At 43.9% G+C, this 25,606-nt stretch overlaps 2 protein-coding genes and 1 long non-coding RNA gene across 4 annotated transcripts in view; 2 read left to right on the top strand and 1 right to left on the bottom strand.

Moving 5' to 3' along the window:
- Positions 1 to 2,459: 2,459 nt before the first annotated feature.
- Positions 2,460 to 25,606, top strand: part of LOC146556079 (uncharacterized) — a 77,368-nt gene continuing 54,221 nt past the window's right edge. For both annotated transcript variants that reach the window (XR_014889074.1, XR_014889073.1), the window contains exon 1: positions 2,460 to 2,630. This is a non-coding gene — a long non-coding RNA (uncharacterized LOC146556079). The remainder of the gene's footprint in view (positions 2,631 to 25,606) is intronic.
- On the top strand, positions 11,491 to 12,674 carry LOC146556082 (trace amine-associated receptor 13c-like). The gene is made up of 2 exons (XM_085248784.1): positions 11,491 to 11,666; positions 11,858 to 12,674. Exons 1-2 carry the CDS (start codon positions 11,491 to 11,493, stop codon positions 12,672 to 12,674), a joined length of 993 nt encoding a protein of 330 aa, XP_085104910.1.
- Positions 22,372 to 23,589, bottom strand: LOC146556081 (trace amine-associated receptor 13c-like). The gene is made up of 2 exons (XM_085249527.1): positions 23,423 to 23,589; positions 22,372 to 23,185 (listed from the first exon to the last, which is right to left on the bottom strand). Exons 1-2 carry the CDS (start codon positions 23,587 to 23,589, stop codon positions 22,372 to 22,374), a joined length of 981 nt encoding a protein of 326 aa, XP_085105653.1.

The raw sequence follows: 25,606 nt of genomic DNA, 5'->3' as shown, positions 1-25,606 counted from the left end.
CCCGGCTCCCCTCAGGGCTGTGTTCTTTCTCCCCTGCTCTTCTCCCTGTACACCAACTGCTGCACCTCCACCCACCAGTCTGTCAAGCTAATCAAGTTTGCAGATGACACCACTGTTATTGGGCTCATCGCGGACGGGGATGAGTCTGCCTACAGGAGGGAGGTTGAACGTCTGGTGTCCTGGTGCAGCCACAACAACCTGGTGCTGAATGCCCAGAAGACAGTGGAGATTATTGTGGACTTCAGGAAGCACACAGCCCCACTCCCCCCCATCATCCTGACTGACACCCCCATCACCTCTGTGGACTCATTCCGCTTCCTGGGTACCACCATCACCCAGGACCTGAAGTGGGAGCCTACCATCACCTCCGTCATCAAGAAAGCCCAGCAGAGGATGTACTTCCTGAGGCAGCTGAAGAAATTCAACCTGCCAACACGGACGATGATGCAGTTCTACACTGCAATCATCGAGTCCATCCTCACCTCCTTCATCACCGTGTGGTACGCTGGAGCCACTATCAGGGACAAACAGAGACTGCAGCGTGTTGTGCGTTCTGCTGAGAAGGTGATTGGCTGCAGACTCCCATCTCTGCAGGACCTGTACACCTCCAGGACACTGGGGCGTGCAGCTCGGATCTCAGCTGACCCTTCTCACCCTGGACACAGTCTGTTTGACCTGCTCCCCTCAGGCAGGAGGCTCCGGTCCATTCGCACCAGAACCTCTCGCCATAAGAACAGTTTCTTCCCCTCTGCTGTTGGACACATGAACAATAACCATATGACTGTCCCCGCCACTAACACATGACCCTACGCTGTGTCACTGCACCATTCCATGTTTGGCACTGATCACCACCTGCACTCATGTATATATCTTTCCACGTAGCACTCTTATTCTTATTCTCATGTATATATCTCATGTATATCTCATGCACATATCTTTCTACGTAGCACTTTTAATTCTTATTCCTACTTTTATTTTTTCATGTCTATTTAAGTGCTATTTATGACACTATGTTTGCACTGAAGCACCGCAGCAATTTCCTAATGTTGTAAACCTGCTCAACATTTGGCAATAAACCCCTTTCTGATTCTGATTCTGATTCTGATTCTCAATGTGCCGTGGCCGATGAGAGCTTACTTGAGATGAGCTCCACCCAAAGTAACACGGAGGAAATATAGAGGCAGAATAATCCTCTACTCCGCTGCACCGGTCCTCACCAGTAGTCTAACCTGGTGGAGGCGAAGAAAGAAGAGGAGCGTCACACGCCAAGAAGTAATCCATTCCAGGCTCTTAATAAGCTAGGGCTCTAGTCTAAAGTATTTGATAGTGTAAAGGAATCGTAATAGTTTTGTATGTTAATCGCATATTTTTATACTCATAACTTTATACTCTTCTTCTTGTAACCTTATCTTCTTATTACAAAGTAAAAGTAAAAGAGCCTGGGAACAGTGACCATGAAACTGTGGGAAAATTGGAAAATAACGGGGATATTGGGGTTAATAAGTGTTATAACGTGTTTGTTTGTTTATTGGCAGACAGGTGAATTGCCCAGACGCAGAGGTCTATCCGCTCCAGAGTCCAAACCAATTAAGTCGTCAAGAAAATTCAAGCGGGAGGTTGGTTCAGGTGGGAACGATAACTGTCTCAAGGCCAGGGGCGGTGTCGAGTTTGGGTATGTTAATGGGTCCACGACGGCGTTCACATTCGATTTGTGTGAGGTAATTAAATGCCCAGAAGACGGTAGCAGCTGGAGGACATATGCTGTGTGGGTTTGTTATCACCCAATGGTGTGCTACCCTCAGCCGTTGTGGGGCCCATCCATGGAAGGAAACGTTTACATTTATATAACAGATCAGTGGTGTTCTTGGCAGGATGTGGTTGCGTGGACAGGAATAGGATGGGAGCCAACAGTGCCAAAGGCCCTTGAAGGGATAGCTATTCAAAGAGATTATTCTGTTACGAATAACCCTGTCACTCTTTCCCTAGGACCATGGAGCAAACTCCCTGAAGCGGGGTATGACGGGGGTGCATTTTATCTAGTCATAGGGATAGATAAAATAGGAACAGATCCATTCGGGGTAATTCGGGTGAATTTATTTAATCCAGGATCTAAACGGATAGGAAACGACACGGTAATGAATCTCACGGAGCAAATGGATCCCATAGAGACAGTTACTTACAAGGACTCGGGAGAGAACTGGTTTGTGGCCACTGATTACACTAGATTAAAACCTCAAGAGTTAATAGAGCGCGCCACGGGTTTCGGTGATAGGAATCTTTGGTTAGATTGGGTGGCTCAAAGTGCTAAAGAGCAGGAAGTGGTTGATTGTGTTGCTTGTGCTACCGCTAGACCTCGTCTGTTTACTGAACCCGCTCCTTTGTATCCAGAGGATAAGTGGGGATATGATTGTATGTTGAGATTAACTAGAGAGGCGGCGAACACAGGTAATTGCACTACTTTGTCAAGTTTATATCCGCCAATTGATAAACGTACACAACCAGGTTCATTCACACCTAAACGGGATAATTATACATGTTTTGAGTTCTCTACAGACAGAGTGAGATATACGGTAGGGAGGATTGATCCAAGCTGGTGTCAGAGGACGATTCCAGGCAGGACTACCAATAATGTAAGTGACGCAAACACAAGTATAGGCACCTGGGCAAGGGGTGGGCTATATTATTATTGTGGGCAGTATACCCTTTTGGTGCAGGTTCCCCTGGGGAGTGTGGGGACCTGTGCTTTGGTGCGCTTAGGTGCACCATTGATGCTTATTGGGAGTAGACTAGGAACCCTTCCACAGCAGGGCACGAACGTGTCGACGCCCAGACGAAGGAGAAGTACAAGGGGTATGCACAGGTATGATCCAAGATGGGACTCGCCCACCTGGATTGACTCAATAGGAGTTCCCAGGGGAGTTCCAGATGAATATAAGTTAGTTAATCAGATAGCGGCCGGCTTTGAAAGTGTGTTTTTATGGATAACTCCGAATAAAAATGTTGATCGCATTAACTATGTCCATTATAATGTGTTGAGGCTTTCTAATCTCACTAGGGACGCAGTGGAATTAGGTCCGACATCGTTAATGGGAGTCCAAAATCGAATGGCTCTGGACATGTTGTTGGCTGAGAAAGGGGGCGTATGCGCAATGTTTGCTGACATGTGTTGCACCTTTATTCCCAACAATACTGCTCCGGACGGAACGGTCACTCGGGCGCTTGAGAATCTGAGAACGTTATCCAGGACCATGCATGAGCAATCAGGCGTGAACACGGGGCTGGGAGACTGGATCACGTCTGTCTTTGGGCAATGGAAGGGTGTGTTTATGTCTGCCATGTTTTCTCTAATAGTTTTTCTAGGTATATTGATGATCGGATGTTGTCTCATTCCTCTGGTAAGGCGTGTGTTGGTAAAACTGGTAAGCAGGGCCCTAGACTCTGGTTCAGCTGCTTCAGCTGGTCCGGGGTATATGATGCCGTTGCGAGAGGCCGCCTGGACGGAGGAGTGAAACAAATCTTAGTAAAGGTTGGCCGATGGCCAAAGAGGAGGAGTGTGGAGAAAAGATATTTTAATTTGTATTCTTATGGTGACATTATATAATCATAACTATCATTGATTAATCATTTATCATTGTTGAATTTGTTGACAGAATAACCTTTTAATTAGATCTATGTTAATCTGAGTAAAATATTAATGTACACATATTCCCATTACTTTAATCAGTCTATGGTTGTTCTGCTTAAGCTGTTGCACCACATCAGTGTGTTCACTCCACTCGAATAGGTGGGTCCTGTTGGACCTTGGCCGTCTACATTCAGCTCTGCACGTACTCAGGCCTTTAATAACACGCACAGAGAGTCATGTAACCCACGCACGGTCACATACACACATATTAAGAAAAGGAGGTCGTCTCAGGACATCCTCTCTATAAGGACACACAGCCTCACAAGATACACACCAATAATACACATAACACACTTGTTTTTCTCTAAAAGTTATCATCCGATGTCTATATAAGGAAGACTTTTGGAATTGTGGTGAACTGATATCATTTCCAGTAAGGTCTGTGTGATGTCATCATGGATAATATAAAAGATATGGGAGAGCCGCCGCCCGGCGGAGATGATTGTTGCAAGTTTCTTCCCACACTTAGTGCACAAAGTGTGTAATAAAAGATCACTATTTTTTGCCACCTACCTGGACTCGGCCTGCTTTCTTCTCTTACCCAAATCGAACGAATCTTAACACAGCTGACCGAGGCCCGAAATAAACTAAATGACAAGAAAAAGGAGATGAACAAGGCTAAGGAGGGGACCAAGAAAATGATGGTGGTGAGGTCCCAAGCTGATCTGATGCCTGATTGGCCGGATCTCGATCCGAACCTGTACCCTGATGACCGGTGGCCCGCTAGTGGCCCAAGGCAGAGGTGACCCGTGGGGAATTGGGGGGCCAGCATATCGCAGAGAGGGCGTGGTGGATACAGAAGGGGAGGGCCAAGGGCTTGCGGTTCGGGGACTCCCAGAACTATGTCTTGAAATGCCTGTTTAAGATGTGGAGGTGAAGAACACTGGGCTCGGGACTGCACTGAGTCGGCCAGGGACCACAAGAACAAGACTATGGACCCCAGGCACGTGGAGGTTTCAGAGGCAGAGGAGTCTACAGGGGCAGACACCAGGCCCCAAATCCAGGTGCAGCGCCCTTCACTCAGTAACTAGTGGTTGACTGGGGCTGGGGGAGGAGTAGTACTGAAGGGACCCAGAGAGACAAGACAACATAGGAATGGCAGATCCTCTGTTATCCATGACAGTGGAAGGCACAGAGATGACCTTCCTGGTGGATTAATAAAGTATTCTGATTCTGATGATTCTGACACTGGAGCGACTTACTCAATGCTGAAAGCTACACCAAGCAGCCCACACAGTGTGTGTGGTGGGTTTCTCTGGGGTTCCAATGACTGCCAGTAACCGATCCAGCTCTGATCAAGCTGGGGAAACAGACTTTGAAACACAGATATGTGGTGTCTCCTCAAGTGCCTGTAAATCTGATGGGCAGGGATCTGCTCATTAAGCTGGGAGCTACTATCATGTGCTCTGCAGATGGACTAACTGTTACCCTTCCAAGAGGAACACAGTTCCTGTGCTTGGGGATGTACTCAAAAAACCAATACCTGGTACAAGACTGTGCACAACCTACAGCCGATATATACTGGGGACAGCTGGTGGAGGAAGGCATTTTGAGACAATACCAGCTGTGGAGGCCTTGGATCAAGAGTCTGGCCATCTACTCCCCACCCCGCGATTTTGCTCTCTTTTACGATAGGGACGATGATGACATCTACCGAGAACAATTCTCGTCTGTTCTTGAAAGTCAGACCTGGAATGTATGTTCACACAACATCTATGTAGGCCCAGAGGTGGTCGCGGTAGCAGTAAAATTTACGGACGAACAACTGCCTTGGTACAAAATAATAATAATAATAAACTTTATTTATAAAGCACACTTAAAAACCAAGGGTATGCCAAGGTGCTTAACAAGTAAGATAGAGTATAGGAGGAGGATAATAGAAATAGGACCAAAGCAAGTACTAAGTATGCAAGCAGATAACTGTCACTGATACATAGGAAAGCAACAGGTACAGAGCAAACAAGAATTTAAATGAGCATAAAAGTGCATGATATAAAATCATAAAAGAAATATTAACTAGAGGGAAAGGCAAGATTGAATAAGTGGGTTTTTAATCGTGATTTGAAAAGTGCAATGGAATCAGATGCGCGGAGGTCGAGAGGAAGGGTATTCCACAGTACAGGGGCAGCCAGAGCAAACGCACGGTCACCCGGGACTTCAGTCGAGATATGGGTTGGGTCAGAAGTAGTTGAGTAGCAGATCTGAGTGTTCTAGCAGGAGTATGTGGTTTGAGAAGTTCACTAAGATAACTTGGCGCTAATTTATTAATAGTTTTGAAAGTAAGGAGTAATATTTTAAATTGAATACGGTACTTTATGGGCAGCCAATGCAGGCTAGCTAGGACAGGAGAAATATGGCAAAATTTCCTGGTACCAGTCAGAAGGCGGGCTGCTGCATTTTGGACTGTTTGCAGTCTAAGAAGAAGAGAAGAGGGAAGACCATAGTACAAAGAGTTACAATAATCCAACCTGGAGGTCAACCAGGTTTATTTTTACAAAATGGGGTCTGATTCTGCACCCCATATCACATTGGCGGTCCATGAAGGTCATCAGGCGAAGGAGATGGGGTCAATGGTCAAGTGAGCATTGGACAGTGCTTGGTGGCAGGCCACACAGATTCCAAATGTTTGGTACGTACCTACATGTAAAATATATCGTATCACCTATCTTTCAAACGACGCAGTGGTACTAGAACATCAGCAAATTTTAAGAACACATGGCAGGGAGAGAACTGATCATCCTGATGCAGCGCCGCACTCTCAACACTCCCTGACACTCTGTGGTCCGCGGAGCCCACTCACGTGGGCCTGGTGACCTGTTTGCGCGTGCTGTTCCAGCTGAAGTCTGAGGCACCAATCTGGAGACCACAGTACAGACACAAGCCAGAAGCAGAGGGGATTGCAGAAACCATTGAAGGGCTACTGAAAGTACGAGTGCTTGAGCCCTCACAATCATTTTGGAACACACCCTTTTTGCTAGTGGAGAAGCATCAGAAAGGGAAGTGCAGATGGTGTATGACCTCAGGGCCATTAACGCCATTCTCCGTACTGACACTGTACCTGTTCCAAATCCCTATACAGCGCTGACGGCAATAACAACGGACCAGAAGTGGTTCACGTGCATCGAGCTTGCTAACGTGTTTTTCTGTCTCGCTTTACACGAGTCCCTGAGGGACATCTTTTCATTTACGTATAAGGCCAGTAACTCAGGTACACGCGCCTACCGTAAGGCTTTGCTCTGTCTCCTGGCATTTTTAACCAAGTGGTGAAAGACGCTCTGTCACCGTGTCTGTGAAGGTTCTCAGTCATCCAGGTCATCGTAGTCAAAGGAGCTTGCAAAGAAAAGTGTCTGGACTTCTTTAAGTTGCTTGAAGACGTTTCACCTCTCATCCGAGAAGCTTCTTCAGTTCTAAGGTCAAATGGGGGAGAGTCCCAGATTTAAACCTAGTGGGAGTATCCCCCCACAGAGGGACAAAAGGACCGCCTGGTGATCCTCTAATCGCCTGAGCCAGGGTGTGAAACTGGGTGTGGGTCCCAATCAACCAGGGTTTAGGGTGAGCTCATTGTGAAACCTGGCCCCACCTTATCATGCGAATTCCTGAGGTCAGATGGCCCAGGAATGTTATATTATTTGCTGACACAAGCGGCTGAACCCTGACATATCAAAACCATTTTGAAGTGTGCTTTCTAGCAAGGATCTATGCTGATGATGCTACTGTATACATCTCCCCACGTGTGTGTTCAATAAAATCATTGTTTGACTGAACTCATCAAGACCAGTGTTTGTTTGTTCTCATCCTCAAGTAAAGAATAAGGACAGTTGCCTGTAAGTTTTAGGTTTCATTTTAAAATTTTAGTTCTAACCTTTAGGGCCCTACATAGTCAAGCTCCCCAATATTTATCTGACCTGCTGAAACCGCATTCATTTTTCCAAACTCTAAGGTCATCAGTTCAGAGACTGCTGGTGGCCCCACACACTCGATTTAAAACCTGCCTTTCAGGCAGTGGCACCACGGTTGTGGAATTCTCTTCCACCATTTTTGCACACCACCAGCACACATCCGCCTGTCTAGAGTTTTATCATATCCCGTGAGACCAGCCATCAGGTATAATAAGCCAGCTGGTTGTCCTCTTTCTGTGTGTTGTGACTCACTGGATATAACATTTCCCTAATCATCAAAAAATGTGAAAATATCGATGCTATGTCAGGACACACCATTTGACCATTATTTTTATTCACTTGGTCAAAGGACGAACGTAGAGTGTTGTCACATCTTCTCTAGTAAAAAATCTTTCATGGAGTGAATTACTGGAATTAATGACTTCACGTGGAATAGTTGCAGATTGCTCTATGCACACACCTAACCTCCACACTCTGCTTCCAACAATGCCCCCGGGCATACAGCTCAAGTCCATCATAGCCCTGCATATGCCCCCTTGGCACCATGCCGGCACACTGTACATATCTCTCGCTGGTTAGTGGCAGAAGACACGCCTCCGCCGTTCCTGCCCCTCCATGAACTGCTCGAGCATCGAGGCTCAGTAACAAGCTTCTCCCTCTTTGGGGCTGGGCTGCAGTCACATTATCATTGTGTAATGCAGCCTCCTAGCACAAGCGAAAGGTCGATCCTCTAGCCCCATTTGACCTCCCTGGAAGTGTCATCAGTGGTCCTCCCGCACAAGCCCCAGCTAGTCTATGATCACCAGGCGAACATCACTGAAGTGGCTCCTTGCTACCACCAGAGGGCTCAGCACCACAGCTTCGGCATCCCCCTGTTCCCATTGCATCGCAGCTAGCTCCGTCACCATCTATGCCTGTACCTCCGCTGGTTGTTTGCTTTGTGGGTTTGGCATGTTTTACTAGACAGTTAGGCGCCACTATAACACATAGAGGGTGTGGGGAGCCATAGCCCAGCTGCGCCAGAGTGGACTAAGCCCCAGGACCAGAGGCCTGAGGGCCCCCCCACCCCCCGAAGGGGTTCGACCGAGCCATGGATGCCAGGCCCAGCCAAGCAGCCACTGGGAGTGAGCCAGTACATACCTGAGCGCCCAGCCCTGGACACCAAAAACCACCAAAGCATCGATGCCTCAGGGCATTAGCCACCCGCAGGGAGTGTGGTGAGGGAAGAAAGGCCTCCATACTTGTGTTATTGACTTTTGACATTCTTGCCAGCTGTTTCACACTGTTCTTTCACACAAACTGTTTACATGCAGACTGTAGGCAGACAGTTGTCTCTCATCTCCTCTTCAATTCTCCTTCCTCTGAGTCCCAGCGCACTTTCTAAGTATGAGGGGCATGATTAAACAATAATCACCAATTGTCAACCATCCTCTCCTGGCACTGTCCCCTGAAATCACTGTCCTATCTCTCCTCTGCAGCTGAGCCACAAGCCACACCCATTGCCCAACTTAGGTTAGGGAGCCATTTGGCTTAGCTTAATTCCCCCATGAAATGAGCCATGACCATTTGGACCCCTGGGCTACCCACTGCCCCATCCTTCCTTTGCAGCCTAGTAACAAATCACACGCTTCCAAGGTCAGGTTTATGTTATTCACCTCTGTCATACAGCGGTGGAAAAACCCCTGGACTCACTGCCTAATCCCCAGTGGTCCATGGCTTTTGGTGCCCTGAGCAAACACTCCCTCTGCCCCCCAACACACACACACACACACACACACACACACACACACACACGAAATATATTAAGGATTGTACAGATTCAGATTCGGATTCAGAAGACTTTATTCATACCAGAGGGGCTATTGAGAGACTGACCTTGCCGACCATACATACAATACACAAACATCACATTGGGGAGACAGGTCAGGCTGGGTAGCTGGCCGGTCAGCCGCACGAGCAGCGACCCGGAACGGAACAACGGAAAATAAACATCAGGAAAGACAAGGAAAAAAAGAACTCCCCCCAGACTGAGCTCCAACAGGGAGATCAGTTTGAGAACAGAAAAAAACCCACCTCTGCGCATAGCATGTGAAAAACTCTTAATACACCATTGAAACACATGACAAGCAACAGGAAAAGGTAAAAGGTGAGAGACAGCCTCACTTTCTGATTGTGTCCCAAATAAATGACTTTCTCCAGAGCCCATGTTAATGTGGAGAAGCTTACTTTGCGACCATTCCTCCGACAACATGTTGTGTAGCGCTTTCAGTTCCAATCATGCAGATCTGCTTAAATAACAGAGATCATCAAAGAAAACTTTTAGTGTAACATGAAAGTAAAAAGGTTCAACTTTGCAACAAAAGAAAAATGCATCAGCCAGATTAATCCCCAAAACATTTATCCATCCATCAGCCACACACACCACACAACCCTGTTGTTCTCTTACACAATGAGTTTCTTCCCATGTTACCAGATGCGTGCTATGTTAAAACTTTCGCCACACATGAGAAACAAGAAACTCAATGATCTATTAGTTTCACTCATTCAGAACCCCTCTCCAGCATTCTGTTCACCCCTACTATAATTCAGTCATTTTTACTAATATAATACTAGTCCACTAGTCTACATATCACTTTTCATCTCACTACGTGAACCGGACAAGATGATAAAACAGAAACACATGCTTATGATGCTGTCTGGTCTTCATGAGCTTTATTGTATGTGTGTATGTGTTAGTAGGATTAATGCATTTTCTGTTTGTGTGTGTGACTTTCTGTACCTTTCTCTTTGCAGTGCTTCAGACACCTTCTCAATTTTCCCACTTACAGCAGTCAGTTTTTCTCCCAGGTTTGCTAACCCAATTTTGATTTCCCACACTAAACAACCTCACCTGCTCCTTCCACTCTGGTTTCCTCTCCCCCTTGCAGCAGTCTTGTGGCAGTTCTCCTCTTCAGCTTGGTCCTGTGCAATCCTGGCCACAAATTCATATTCCGGGGCTTTCATCAGGCGCCCTGGGTGTCCTGGCTGTCGACAGACTTTGGTGTGTCCTCCCCCCTCCTCGGTGGAAGGCCAGTTCTTGGGATCCAGCTCTGAAGGACCAAATAAATGTTGGGTCTGCACTCGCAGGCCCCGCTGGTTCAGAGACTTATCACCGTGAACAAAGCAAGACAATTCTTCTCAGTCAGTTTACACTTGCTGCACAAGGGAAGCCTGGTCAGCTCTTGGACCTGAAAGCTCCTCACCTGATCCCAGTCAACTTCAACTACCAGTGTCCCCATGCTGCCTCTTATTCAGTGACAAACATTTACACAAACACCCATTGCAAAACCATAGATGGTGTGTATCATAACAGTTAAAAGCACTGCGTGTGGTGTGTGTGTATGCATGTGTGAGCATGTGTGTGTGTGTGTGTGTGGGTGCGTGCGTGTGTATACGTGTGTGCGTGCGTGTGTGTGTATAAGTGTGTGTGTGTGCATGTGTGTGTATACGTGACTTCTTGCTGGTCATAAAAGGGTCATCTCCCCTCACCCCTGTATATGGCTCATCTCCTTTAACGGTCCACCATATACAAACACAGGTGAGGCCATAAAGGGCAGGAAGTAAACATTCCTCACTAAATAAGGAAACCAGAACCTTACTTAGAATGTGCCTGCAGTTAAACACTATAGCTATAGCTATAGCATCAGCTATACAGAAAAACATTTAAACATGCAGTTTAAGACAAGGTGTACAAATTTAAACACAACAATGACAACATTTAGCTATTCACTCCAACAACAGCTACCACCAGAGGTAAGGGAGGAGGAGCAATGTGAAGCAGGAAAGTAAATAAGTCAGGATATGGCAAAGAGCTTCAGACAGAAAGGTGGTGGAACTCCACAGCAAGCTATCTCTTCCTTTTTACTAATGATGGAAATGTTTGAAGAAACTGAACTCTGCTTTCCACAGCTTCTTAACTTCTCCTGCAGGAAGCCCATACGACCTCACTCAGTATCTATACTCATTTATATTACATTGTCCTCCATCTCTTTACTGACTGTGACTCTTAATCTGCTGGTCATCATCTCCATCTCACATTTCAAGTAATAGTTTTGTCATAGATAAGGTTATCAGGTTTTGTGGATCAGTAAAATGAAGATAACATATTAGAGTATAAGTGAAATGTGTGTCGGTAGTAATGTCTGTTTTTCTCTTATATATATAGCTGTATAAAATTGCACTTGTTGCTACAAATAATAATAATAATAACTGTGTCGCTGTCTTTTGTCTTCAGGAAGCTGCACACCCCCACCAATCTCCTCCTCCTCTCTTTGGCTGTCTCTGATTGCCTGGTGGGTCTCCTGATTTTATTTCAAATTATAATTATAGATGGTTGCTGGTTTCTTGGTGAATTCATGTGTAGTATGTATTTTCTCTTGGACTACATTATTACCTCTGCGTCAGTAGGAACCATGGTTCTCATATCAATTGACCGTTATGTGGCTATTTGTTACCCTCTCCATTACTCTACCAAAGTCACCCCAAAAAGAACAAAAGCATGTGTTTATCTGTGTTGGATTTGTTCTTCAGTCTTCCACTGTCTTGTGCTAAAAGAAAACCTGGTGCAACCTGGCAGGTATAATTCCTGCTGTGGGGAGTGTGTGGTTGTTGTTGGCCATGCTTTTGGAGTTGCAGATCTATTGTTGTCCTTTATTGGTCCTGTCATTGTGATTGTAGTTCTTTATCTAAACATATTTGTTGTGGCTATGACTCAAGCTCGTGCCCTGCGGTCACATATTGCAGCTCTGACACACGAGGGGTCAGTAAGTACAAATGTTAAAAAGTCTGAAATGAAAGCAGTAAGGACCATCAGTGTTGTTATCATTGTGTTTCTAATATGTCTCTGCCCATATTACTGTGTCACACTCTCAGGTCAAGATGCCATGCTCAGTGCTTCATCTGTTGCATTTGTAATGTGTTTGTTCTATTTAAACTCCTGTCTAAACCCTCTAATCTATGCTTTATTTTACCCCTGGTTCAGAAAATCTGTTAAACAAATTGTTACACTTAAAATATTGAAGTCTGGCTCCTGTGACACCAATATCATGTAAACAGAATGAAAGAAATGACACACTACCAAAATGTTTACCAACTAAAAAAAGGGACAGTGAATTCAAACATACGCTTGGTGTAACTGAAATACAGTGGGGCAAAAAAGTATTTAGTCAGCCACCGATTGTGCAAGTTCCCCCACTTAAAATGATGACAGAGGTCAGTAATTTGCACCAGAGGTACACTTCAACTGTCAGAGACAGAATGTGAAGAAAAAATCCATGAATTCACATGGTAGGATTTGTAAAGAATTTATTCGTAAATTAGGGTGGCAAATAAGTATTTGGTCAATAACAAAAATACAACTCAATACTTTGTAACATAACCTTTGTTGGCAATAACAGAGGTCAAACGTTTACTATAGGTCTTTACCAGGTTTGCACACACAGTAGCTGGTATTTTGGCCCATTCCTCCATGCAGATCTTCTCGAGAGCAGTGATGTTTTGGGGCTGTCGCCGAGCAACATGGACTATCAACTCCCGCCACAGATTTTCTATGGGGTTGAGGTCTGGAGACTGGCTAGGCCACTCCAGGACTTTCAAATGCTTCTTACGGAGCCACTCCTTTGTTGCCCGGGCGGTGTGTTTTGGATCATTGTCATGTTGGAAGACCCAGCCGCGTTTCATCTTCAAAGTTCTCACTGATGGAAGGAGGTTTTGGCTCAAAATCTCACGATACATGGCCCCATTCATTCTGTCCTTAACACGGATCAGTTGTCCTGTCCCCTTGGCAGAAAAACAGCCCCATAGCATGATGTTTCCACCCCCATGCTTCACAGTAGGTATGGTGTTCTTGGGATGCAACTCGGTATTCTTCGTCCTCCAAACACGACGAGTTGATGTCAGGGCTCTGTGTGCGGGCAGGCAGAGATGAGGATCCAAATGCAGGACTCAAACACAGAATTGAAACTCAAAAAACCTCAGCTTTATTGCTGGCAGAAAAACAAACATGGAGTGAGGATGGAACACTGAGACCAAGGACACACAGGCATAATTCTGAGGGTACGACGCGACACTGAGCATGGGAAAACACAGGGCTTATATACACAGGGTAGTAACGGGGGAATCGGCAACAGGAGGGAGACACAGCTGGGAGAGATCAGGGCTAACGAGACGGGGGAGCTAAGCTGCACACACACTAACATAAGACAAAGACTTTCACAATAAAACAGGAAACATGAATTACAAAACAAGCATGCAGACTTTACACTGAGAGACAGACAGAATGACACATGGAATCTGAACTAAACTAAACGTGAGATATAACTGAGAACAAATCCTTAAGCACGGATAAACAGAAACAATAATAATCATCATCATCACTACGAGAAGAAAACAATCCATGAAGCAGAAATAAACCAAAACATAATAAACTCAAAATACTGGGTCCAACGGACCCAGAACCGTGACAGTTGAGTTTATACCAAAAAGTTCTACTTTGGTTTCATCTGACCACATGACATTCTCCCAATCCTCTGCTGTATCATCCATGTGCTCTCTGGCAAACTTCAGACGGGCCTGGACATGCACTGGCTTCAGCAGCGGAACACGTCTGGCACTGCGGGATTTGATTCCCTGCCGTTTTAGTGTGTTACTGATGGTGACCTTTGTTACTTTGGTCCCAGCTCTCTGCAGGTCATTCACCAGGTCCCCCCGTGTGGTTCTGGGATCTTTGCTCACCGTTCTCATGATCATTTTGACCCCACGGGATGAGATCTTGCGTGGAGCCCCAGATCGTGGGAGATTATCAGTGGTCTTGTATGTCTTCCATTTTCTGATGATTGCTCCCACAGTTGATTTTTTCACACCAAGCTGCTTGCCTATTGTAGATTCACTCTTCCCAGTCTGGTGCAAGTCTACAATACTTTTCCTGGTGTCCTTCGAGAGCTCTTTGGTCTTGGCCATGGCGGAGTTTGGAGTCTGACTGTTTGAGGCTGTGGACAGGTGTCTTTTATACAGATGATGAGTTCAAACAGGTGCCATTCATACAGGTAACGAGTGGGGGACAGAAAAGCGTCTTACAGAAGACGTTACAGGTCTGTGAGAGCCAGAGATTTTCCATGTTTGAGGTGACCAAATACTTATTTGCCACCCTGATTTACGGTTAAATTCTTTACAAATCCTACCATGTGAATTCATGGATTTTTTTTTCACATTCTGTCTCTCACAGTTGAAGTGTACCTCTGGTGCAAATTACTGACCTCTGTCATCATTTTAAGTGGGGGAACTTGCACAATCGGTGGCTGACTAAATACTTTTTTGCCCCACTCTATGTAATGAAAAAAGTGGCACCTACAAGTAAAGAAATGAAACACAAATCGGGGAGAAATGTACTGCACATGTATGTTCATTCTTCTTATACATTCAGGAACACAAATCATAGAACAAGAATTTAAATTAGAAATACCATTTTGTTATGTACACATATTCCACTGCTTACTAAGGCAACTATCTTATAAGCCAACTACATGGCATCAGCTCAGTGCATTTGGGCATGTGGAGATGGTGAAGATGACCTGCTAAAGTTAAAACTGAGCACCAGAAGGGGAAGGGGAAACGTGTTACCCTGAATTTGGTTTTAGGTGCCAGACAGGCTGGTGGTCTGCATGGATTTTTTCCAGACAGCTGTCTCTAGGTTTTTATAGGAAATGTCTAAACAAAAAAAGAAGAAAAGAAAAGAATTCAATACCCAGTGACTTCTGAATGTACACGTGATCATTGTTATTATTAGACTAAGCTGAAATATGTATCTTTAAATCTTCTCACACTTCTGGTACAATAATGGATAAAAACATAGAGAAATGAAGTCATCTTCATAGCCTCAGGATGTACTGTGCAAACCTTTAACTAGGAATTACTTCTGGCCTATGTCGCTCCACACATCTCTCCACTCCACATCAGGTGGCTGTAACTCAGGAAGTAGAACAGATAGTCTACTCATCAGAAGGTTCGATGTTTGATCTCATGCTGCCCCAGACTGCATGCCAAATATCACTGGGCAAGATATACTGAACCCCCAGTTGCTGACTTTATGGTAGTATGAATTTGTGTGAATGTTAGATAGTAATGACACAATTCTTTTGTCCTCAGGCTTGTCAGAGAAGACTCAAACTCAGTGTATTCAAAATACAGCAAATCCAATGCATTACCGACAGGATGTGTGTGATATACGCTACACCCCCACTCCTCATGTCTGGCTTCCACAACCATAATGATTTTACTTAATGATTATCAATTTCATTCAATTCAATTCAGTTCAGTTCAGTTCAATTCAATTCAATTTATTTATTGTCCCACAAGGGGAAATTAGTTTAGCAGCAGGATAAAAATAAACAGAACAATAATATAAAATAATAATGGCAATAATAGTGATACAAAGTCCAAGAACGGTTATTTGCCATTAAGGAGACAAAATGCAGTATGGAGAAAAGAAACCTGGAGTCTTTTAGTCTTCCTCACAGGCACTCTAAAACGGCGGCCGGAAGGCAACAACTCAAACTACAAAGTAAAAATTTGCCTGTGGGACGGGTCACATTACATGGGACTCCTAAAGTCCTTTTAATTTAAACGGGTTTTACACTTTATGGCCAGCAAGCATCAACCTGCAGTTCTTAGCAAACGTCTCTTGCTCTGCACTATTCTAGAATGGTTTGGGTGTCCTCAGTTCTCAGGTTATAAACCTAGACCTCCAGACGCCGCTGGTCCAACGCTGCATCCAGACGCCGGGGGGGGGGAACCAGGACAAACTCGACACGTTAGACATCAACTTGCAAAAAAACCCCAAACCAAACCAAAACAAAAAAAAAAGTATCTTGCTCTAAAGTCCAGACACTGGAAGAATTTTTCACGAATGTAATTTAACTTGCCAACTAGCCAACAGATAATCGTTAGTTCATCCAAATTGCACCCTGTTTTGGATCCGGGTCACGGCACCAATTATTGACCCGATTCTTTTTTCCTCAGGCTTGTCAGAGAAGACGCAAACTCAGTGTATTCAAAATATATGCTTTATTCAACAAAACCTGATTGCAAATGTGCACAATGGAAGGGAGATGTGCACCGCACAAAGCCTCCTGCAAATCTAATGCATTACCGACAGGATGTGTGTGATATACCCTACACCCCCGCTCCTCACGTCTCGCTTCCACCACCCGAAGGTTGTCTCCTGTTGTTATCATCTAGCAGCACAAACATAGGTAACACTCTCTGGGAAGTCTGCACTAAAAGATCCTGTTTATCACAGTTTAATGTTGCCAAGCAGTCTAATGACCTAGAGCACAGAATATAAACCCTCAAATCTGGCCTTTAACATTACACTTTAATATTACACTAAAATTGAAGAAGCTTCTCGGATGAGAGGTGAAACATCTTCAAGCAACTTAAAGAAGTCCAGACGGTTTTCTTTCCAAGCACCTTGGAGTGCAATGACCTGGAATACTGAGAACCTTCACAGACATTACACTTTAATATATACTTTAATATATACTCAGCAAATAGGCTCTTCAATTATATTTCATAACAATAGAAAGCACAGGATAGCATACAAGCTTAGAAAAACGTGCTTGTATGAATGGGTGAATATGGCATTTTGTATAAAGTGCTTTGAGTGGTCCAAAAGAGTAGAAAATCGCTAAATAAGAATCAGTCCATTTACATATTCTGTCATGTCTTTAACTCAATGATTCTATGATTAATCTGAGTTTTTCTGTCACTCATCCCCTCTTGCTCCACCTGAACCAGCTGACTGCCACTACTTCAGTTCTTTATTTGTACACTGTCATGGTCCTGGGCCATGTTGGCCCAGTATTCTTAGTTTTTGTGTGTTTTGTATTTTATTCCCTATTTATGCCTTGGTTCCTAGGTTATTTAGTTAAGATGTTCCTTATTTGGTTACCTCCTGTGTGCCCCTGTGTATCTGTGAGCCCTCGTCTCTCCTTGTGTTTTATTCCGTTTTTTCCCCAGCCCGTTATGTCTGTGTTCTCCCCGTGCTCTCTCTCCTCCTGTCTGAACCTCCGTGTACTTCCTGTTTTACTTTGACAGTCTCTCGTCAGTATGCGTCATGTTGTGTTCACTCCTGCCCTGTCTCGTTATGGTTATCTGTGTCAGCTGTGTTCCCCGTGTGTTCCCACTTCCCTCGTTAACCCTCTGTGTATTTCTGTCTGTGTCTCCCTCAGTTCGGTGTCGCGTTCTCCCTCATGCTGTGTGTGATTCTCCCTGTGTTTCTTGGTGAGCTTTATATTTAGTTTTTCCCAGTTTAGTTTTGTATTACCCGTGATCTGCCTTTCCAGCAATAAAGCTGTGCTCTCTGAGTTTATTCCCCGTGTCCCTGTGAGTGTGCGTTTGGGTCCTCTCCTGCCTGCCACACAGCCGAATCGTGACATACACAGGTGCAGGGTTGGGGATTTTTTATTTGCAGTCAGTTGTTTTTAGTCTGTTTTGTGCAACTTTTCAACTGTTTAGCTTCCAGCACAGCTTTCTTCTCTGGTCCCTGCCACTTCTTGATATAGGTGAAAGCCTGATTATCCAATCAGCCCAATCTGCCCTGTCGCCTCCCTAGCACTACCACCTGTACCTACTTCACAACTGCACCTACTACTGCAAGAAGTCTTCAAGTTCTTGCAGCTAAAGATGGTTCTGCAGAGATGCCTGTAGATAGGTAGGTCAGTCACCAGGTCATCTACTAATAGAAAAGTTGGTGGCTTGATCCTTAGTTGCTACAGTCTACAAGATACTGAACCCCAAGTTGCTCTCTTGTGTTCACTGGATTATGAATGCAAGTTCATTTTAAATAGAAAGCACTTAGGTAGAAAAGCATTAAAAAATGCCTTTATGACTGGCTGTGAAAGGGTGAATAAGACATGTTGTATACAACCAATCGAAAGCTCAAGTACAGTAGAAAAGCGCTATATAAAGCTAAAGTCAAATTTATTTATACAGCACATTTAAAACAACAACTGTTGACTGAAGTGCTGTACATTTAAAACAATCAAAAGAGAAAAAAACATAAGAAGACATGACAAAATTTAAGAAAAGAAGCATAAAATGAGAAAGTCTGAGTAATAAAAAAGACAAATGTAGTACAAACTCATTCTGATTTAAAATCCAAGGAATTAAAGTGGGTTTTCAAACAGGTTGTGAAAGTGTTTAATGTTGGGGTGGTCCTGATTTGAAGGAGCAGTCACAGCAAAGGTCCGATTTCCTCTGTGCTTGAATCTGGACCTCAGGACAGCCAGGAGCAATTGATCTGCAGACCTCATTGATCATGCAAGAGTGTTTCCATTCAAAAGAGCAGAAAGGTATGTGGGTGCTAACCTGCGCAACGCCTTAAAAATGAATAACAAAAGCTTAAAATCAATTGGAAAACTAACTGGCAGCCAGTGTAAGGATGCCAGTATGGGGGATATGTGGTGTCACTTGTGTGTGCCAGTTAGTAACCATGTGTCATTCTGCAGCATTTTGGACCAGTTGCAGTTGACTATGATGACAGACTGACACCTGAGTAAAGACTATTACAAAAATTGAGGCGAGATAAAATGAAGGCATGGATAGCTGTCTCAAAGTCTCTGAAACAGTGAGTTTCAGAGACACAATGAGTTTCTTCCCATGTTACCAGATGCGTGCTATGTTAAAACTTTCGCCACACATGAGAAACAAGAAACTCAATGATCTATTAGTTTCACTCATTCAGAACCCCTCTCCAGCATTCTGTTCACCCCTACTATAATTCAGTCATTTTTACTAATATAATACTAGTCCACTAGTCTACATATCACTTTTCATCTCACTACGTGAACCGGACAAGATGATAAAACAGAAACACATGCTTATGATGCTGTCTGGTCTTCATGAGCTTTATTGTATGTGTGTATGTGTTAGTAGGATTAATGCATTTTCTGTTTGTGTGTGTGACTTTCTGTACCTTTCTCTTTGCAGTGCTTCAGACACCTTCTCAATTTTCCCCACTTACAGCAGTCAGTTTTTCTCCCAGGTTTGCTAACCCAATTTTGATTTCCCACACTAAACAACCTCACCTGCTCCTTCCACTCTGGTTTCCTCTCCACCTTGCAGCAGTCTTGTGGCAGTTCTCCTCTTCAGCTTGGTCCTGTGCAATCCGGGCCACAAATTCATATTCCGGGGCTTTCATCAGGCGCCCTGGGTGTCCTGGCTGTCGACAGACTTTGGTGTGTCCTCCCCCCTCCTCGGTGGAAGGCCAATTCTTGGGATCCAGCTCTGAAGGACCAAATAAATGTTGGGTCTGCACTCGCAGGCCCCGCTGTTTCAGAGACTTATCACCGTGAACAAAGCAAGACAATTCTTCTCAGTCAGTTTACACTTGCTGCACAAGGGAAGCCTGGTCGGCTCTTGGACCTGAAAGCTCCTCACCTGATCCCAGTCAACTTCAACTACCAGTGTCCCCATGCTGCCTCTTATTCAGTGACAAACAGTTACACAAACACCCATTGCAAAACCATAGATGGTGTGTATCATAACAGTTAAAAGCACTGCGTGTGGTGTGTGTGTATACATGTGCGAGCATGTGTGTGTGTGTGTGGGTGTGGGTGTGTGTGTGTGTGCAATGGAGGTTGATGAGGCCTTGAAAGCTGCTGCTACTAACTCCAACAGGTATTCCAACTTTTCTGGATGACTTACAGCTCTGTCTGCATAAAAGCAGTGCTGGAACACACTGTGGTACCATACCCTTGTCAGCATCAGTTGAACAGTATTGTACTGCAGAAAGTAGTGTTTTGCAAGAAAAATCCAATTAACAAGGGAAGAGAGACGGACCATCATAACACTTATAAATGTAGGTCTGTCCTACAGAGAAATTGCAAAGAAAATAAAGGTGTTGGTGAGTACAGTTTCCTTCACCATCCAAAGTCTCAGAAACAAACTTTGACAGGAAGAGGTCTGCAGACCCAAAGACACAACTGAATCAGAGGACAGTTTCAGAGAGCTAACAGCTTGTTTGATGGCGTCTCACAGAACAACAGCTTCAAGCACAGCTTAATAGTGGTCGTAGTGAGTGCTGCGAAATCGATCAACTTTAGACCAGACAACAAACGACGGAGGCTCCGGAAAAGTGCAATCAAACGATGAGTTTTATTATTACAGGAGAACAACCAACCATCAGCATACGGAATGGGTTGCTCTGACAAGAATACAATGGGTTCTGGTTTTATAGGATAAAATATCACACCTACGTCAATACAGTTCAAAAATACATGGTGACAGACAGGCAAAAGTTCAACTTGTACAGACAAGGGTACATCACGTACACTTCTAATAACCATAAACCGACATATAACTTCTCTTTTCTACATTGCTTGCCTTTTAAGGTAATAACTTCAGGTCTTAGCATCTCTAAGAGCTAATAATGGACCCTCGTCATTAATCACTAAGTAGAGTACTTTGCAGCCAGTCTCAAACTGAAGTAGAAGACGCTTAGGCCTTCACTCAGACCTGCTACTAGATTAATATGTGTATCGTAAGCGTGCATGCAATTAACCTGCTATGTTCTCATCTCCTCTCAACATGTATCATCTGGACAGTCACGCCAGTGAAGCTTAAAACCTTCTAGAATGGAACATCAACTCTAACCAAGCACATTTATGCATTTTGTATAAAATAAACTCAACCTGTAAGAATAGAAAGGTCAATGTGATGACAGACATATTCAATGCAATATAAACCCTGTAGGAAATATTACTGATAAATGATACTGTGAAACATGTTATTAATACATTCTTCATAAGGCAAATTATATGGTAGCAATAAAAGAATCTCTGAATCCCAACATGAGCAAGTCTCAGTTTCAACTGTGAAGAGAAGACTCTGAGCTGCAGATTTGACAGGACAAGTTGCAGCAAGAAAACCACTGGTATGATGTCAGGATAAGACAAAGAGGCTTGTCTCAGCCATGAAACACCACCGTTGGAATGCTGCAAATGGATGGTTTGGGGCTATTTGCTGCATCTAGGGTTGGTGACTTACAGAGTGAGAAGCACCCTGAACCAAAACAGCTACCACAGCATTCTGCAGCGCCATGCAATACCCGCAATATACACCTAGTTAATCGGGGTTTCATCCTACAGCAACGGGTGTGTTCAGCTGTTATATTTGCCAAAGGGGGGTACTTTAATGAGTCAAAAGTTTAGAATACATTTTGGTCTATAAACTAATTCCATGATTTCTTTTTTAATCCCAATAACTTAGTTGTACCATGCTTTCATTTCAGAGTGCAATGAGACATTAAACTGCATAATATTCAATAACAAAAAAGGAAAAATTATGTGCAAAAACTTTTGACCGGCAGTGAGCAGGCAAAAGTGGCTATTTTTAAGAATCTAAAATGCAAGAAATGCAAGAAAAAACATTGTTTAACTGTTTTTTTTTACTTGTTTTTTAAAACATTACTTCCTAATATTGTTGATGGCTGTCCTTCAAGCCTATGAAAACATTACAAAATAAAATGTATATGCTAATGTCTGCGGTCACAGAAAGTGCTCGAGAAAGTATTTTATCTTAATTTAGAGTACAAAGTACCAGGAAACTGTTTTTTTGTAATTGCAAGTACTCATGTGGAAGCAGATACATATATAAATATGTTTGCCAACATATTGCTTTATCTGAACTTTCAAGTCTTCATTGTGACTAAGTACATTGTCCTGTTTATGGGTACGGTTTTAAAAAGTGTTCTTAATGCATGTTAGTCTCACGGGAGTCAGGCTGCAGTATTTGAAGAGTAGCAATAAGTTTGATTGACTTTCTGAACCAGGGATAAAAAAAGACATAAATGATAGGGTTTAGGCAAGAGTTAAAGTACACCAAACAAATTACAAAGGCAGCAGATGAAGCATTTAGGAAGTTATCTTGGCCTGTGAGAGCAACGCAGTAATATGGGCACATGCATATAAGAAACACAACTACAACAACACCAAGAGTCCAGGCTGCTTTCAGCTCCGATTTCGTAACAGTTACTGTAACTGATCGCTGGTGAGTGACTGCAAGTTGACACCTCATGGCACGAGCCTGAGACACAGCCACCACAAACACTCTCAGATACAGAACTACAATCACAGTAATGGGAACAATGAAGGAAAACAAAAGATCAAAAAGCCCAGCAATGTAGTTAACGACAAAGACACACTCTCCAATGCAGGAGTTATACCTTCCTGGTTGTTTCAAGTTATCCTTCACAATCAAACTCTGAAAGATCACAGAAAAAAACCAACACAAACTTATACATATATTAACTCTTTGTTGTGTGATTTGGGTGGAGTAATGCAGAGGGTAACAAATAGCCAAATACCTATCAGCAGATATGATCACCATGGTTCCTACTGAGGCTGAAGTAATAATGAATGCTAGATACTGATACAGAGTGCACATGATGTCACCGAGGAACCAGCATCCATCGATGAGCACTATTTGAAAGAACATAAGGAGACCTACAAAGAAATCAGCGACAGCCAGAGAGAGAAGGAGGAAGTTGGTGGGGGTGTGGAGCTGCCTGGAGAGAAAAAGGAGCATCATATTTAGTTTCCTGCATCAAAAAATGCATGTGGATGCACATACAACAAAAACTGAAATAGAAATGCACTTCATTAAAAAAAGGTCTACTCTTACTTGTAGATACAGATCATATTATGGTTTTAATTACTATTACTGCTATGTTGCTACACAGCACAATTAACTAAACTATTAAAATAATTATTCAATATTTGGAGATAATGAAACATTTTCATACCTGAAGTGTGAGATGGAGATAATGACCAGCAGGTTAAGAATCACAGTAAGCAAAGAAATGAAGGAGAGCAGAATGTAAGTTAGCATGATCTCAAAGTGAGGACGCTTTGGCCTCCTGCAGGAGATATTAAGGAGTTTTGGAAAGCAGAGTTCAGGTTCCTCCATCATCACAGTGAGGCGAGCTGCTAATCATATTCTGTGTCATACAGCATATATCTTTGTCCTCCCCTTTTTATTAAATGCCACACCTTCAGAAGCAGAAATAGTACTAAGTGATAGAAATATGTAAAAAGCAGGGGTGGGACTCAATTAAAAAACAATCTTATTAATTACAGGCTTCGTAATGAATTAATCTTGATTAATCGCAGTTAATCGCTCAAAAAAATTGCCTCAAAGCACAAATCCTTTTTTTTTTTATTTAAAAGGATTTTAGTGGGTGACAGAATCAAATAATAGACATGGACATGGGGGGTGGGACAACTCCAAGGTGTGATGCAGGTGGCAGAAAGCAGGTAAGACCACTGAATATGAAAAGTATGTCTCACCTCCAAGAAGCTCAGTCACAAACCTGTAGTAGACAGTTCAGGAAAGTCTATATTAATCTCCACAATAATTGTCAACTATAGAGCTTTTTGAAGAAACAGTAACAATAAGTTAAAAAATAGTTTTATTTACCTGCATGGGTCAAGGACAGTGGCCAGCTTTTGGAGTTTCGCCAAGCTAGCTTGTACTTACTTTTCCCTGGAACACTCTCTCACAGTCTGTTCTCTAAAACCTAAAAGAGGAATTATGGATTTGATCAACTGGTCCCTAAATGCAATTGACACCCCCTTCTCAACGAGAAGTCGGGGCTCGGGTGAGCCTGAGCGCTGAAGATATCTACCTATTCGGAACCATGGTAACAGGGTTCTTGCTGATCGGCGCTGGCTTGGCCCTGACTTATCAAAGAATTAATCAAGTGGAACCGGCTGTTCAAACCCCCCACAAGGCTGCCCGCTGGGATTGAAATGATGGGATGAGGCGTGCAGCACGGAGAAGATCTTGGAGAACGCACAGTTGCCGTGAATACTCAGAACAAGACCTCTGAGTGAAAAACTGGATTACATCTGGAGGGGCTCGCTCGAACAACACCTTTGAGTGCAAATTCGATCACATCTTGGGGAAGTGCACTGCGGTCGTGAATTCTCAGAACCTGCTCTTTGGGCAAAAAGAATGACAACATCACAGAACGTAAGTTTGGATAACATCATAGAAAGCTGGCGGCTCTCCAACGGGAGATTGAGAGACCAGTGTTGGACTGTTAGAACAGCTTTGAAATTCATATGAGTTGTTCGCACTAAAGTAAAAGCCATCATCACTTCATGCGGAGACCCCTTCGGCGCCAGCTGCGGCCTCAAGGCTGGAGCTGAACAACAACACCCTGATAACGACTGTGTTTAGACTGTTCCCCCCATTCCATGCAAGGCCACCTGGGTTGGCTGGCAGAGTGTTTACTTAGCCTGGCAGGGCGAAGGACACTGTCTCAGCTGCACTCTGGACACACACACACATACACTGATATGCACACACTCATCCCCCCTCCCTTTCCAAACGCCTTCGATGCTTGTCCCCTCCCGGGGAAGATGGCGGTCGACTGGACCAGCGCAGACATGCTGCAGGACCGGATGCGCTGTCTACACCGGCTCTATCTTACCCTTTACCCGCCCCTGTTGCTTGTCTTGTGTTTCTATGGTGTATTGATAGTCATGTGCTTTTTGTGCTGAGGTGTTTTTTCTGTTATCAAACTGTTCTCCCACTAGGAGCTCAGTCTGAGTGGAGTTTTTGTTCTCCTCCTCTCACCTCATGTTATGTATTTTCGTAGTTTTTTTCCTATCAGCCTACCTTTCTGACATGTCTCCCCAATGTGATGTTTGTGTAAAGTTGGTCAGAAGGTTCCTTTGTGAGTGCGCATGCGCCATTAGCGTGCTCAGAGTAAATCATATCACAGAATATGATGAGCGTATGTTGAGGTGAACTGAAGAGGAGGAGAGGGACAGGTGCTGCTACGGCGAGACAGACGTCTCTCACGGAGTCCTTTAGTGCTGCAGGCAGGAAACGTGTTCAAATAGTGCACACCTTCAGGTTTTTTATTTCTATATGATTATTCTGCATTATTAAGCAATAAGAACAAGTAGTCTGATGTCCT

Source organism: Mchenga conophoros, linkage group LG16, assembly GCF_057382185.1.
Source record: "Mchenga conophoros isolate Kocher_MC1m ecotype Shallow Benthic linkage group LG16, M_conophoros_male_GT1.1, whole genome shotgun sequence".
Classification (NCBI taxonomy): Eukaryota; Metazoa; Chordata; class Actinopteri; order Cichliformes; family Cichlidae; genus Mchenga; species Mchenga conophoros.
This window is presented reverse-complemented; position numbering and strand designations above follow the sequence as displayed.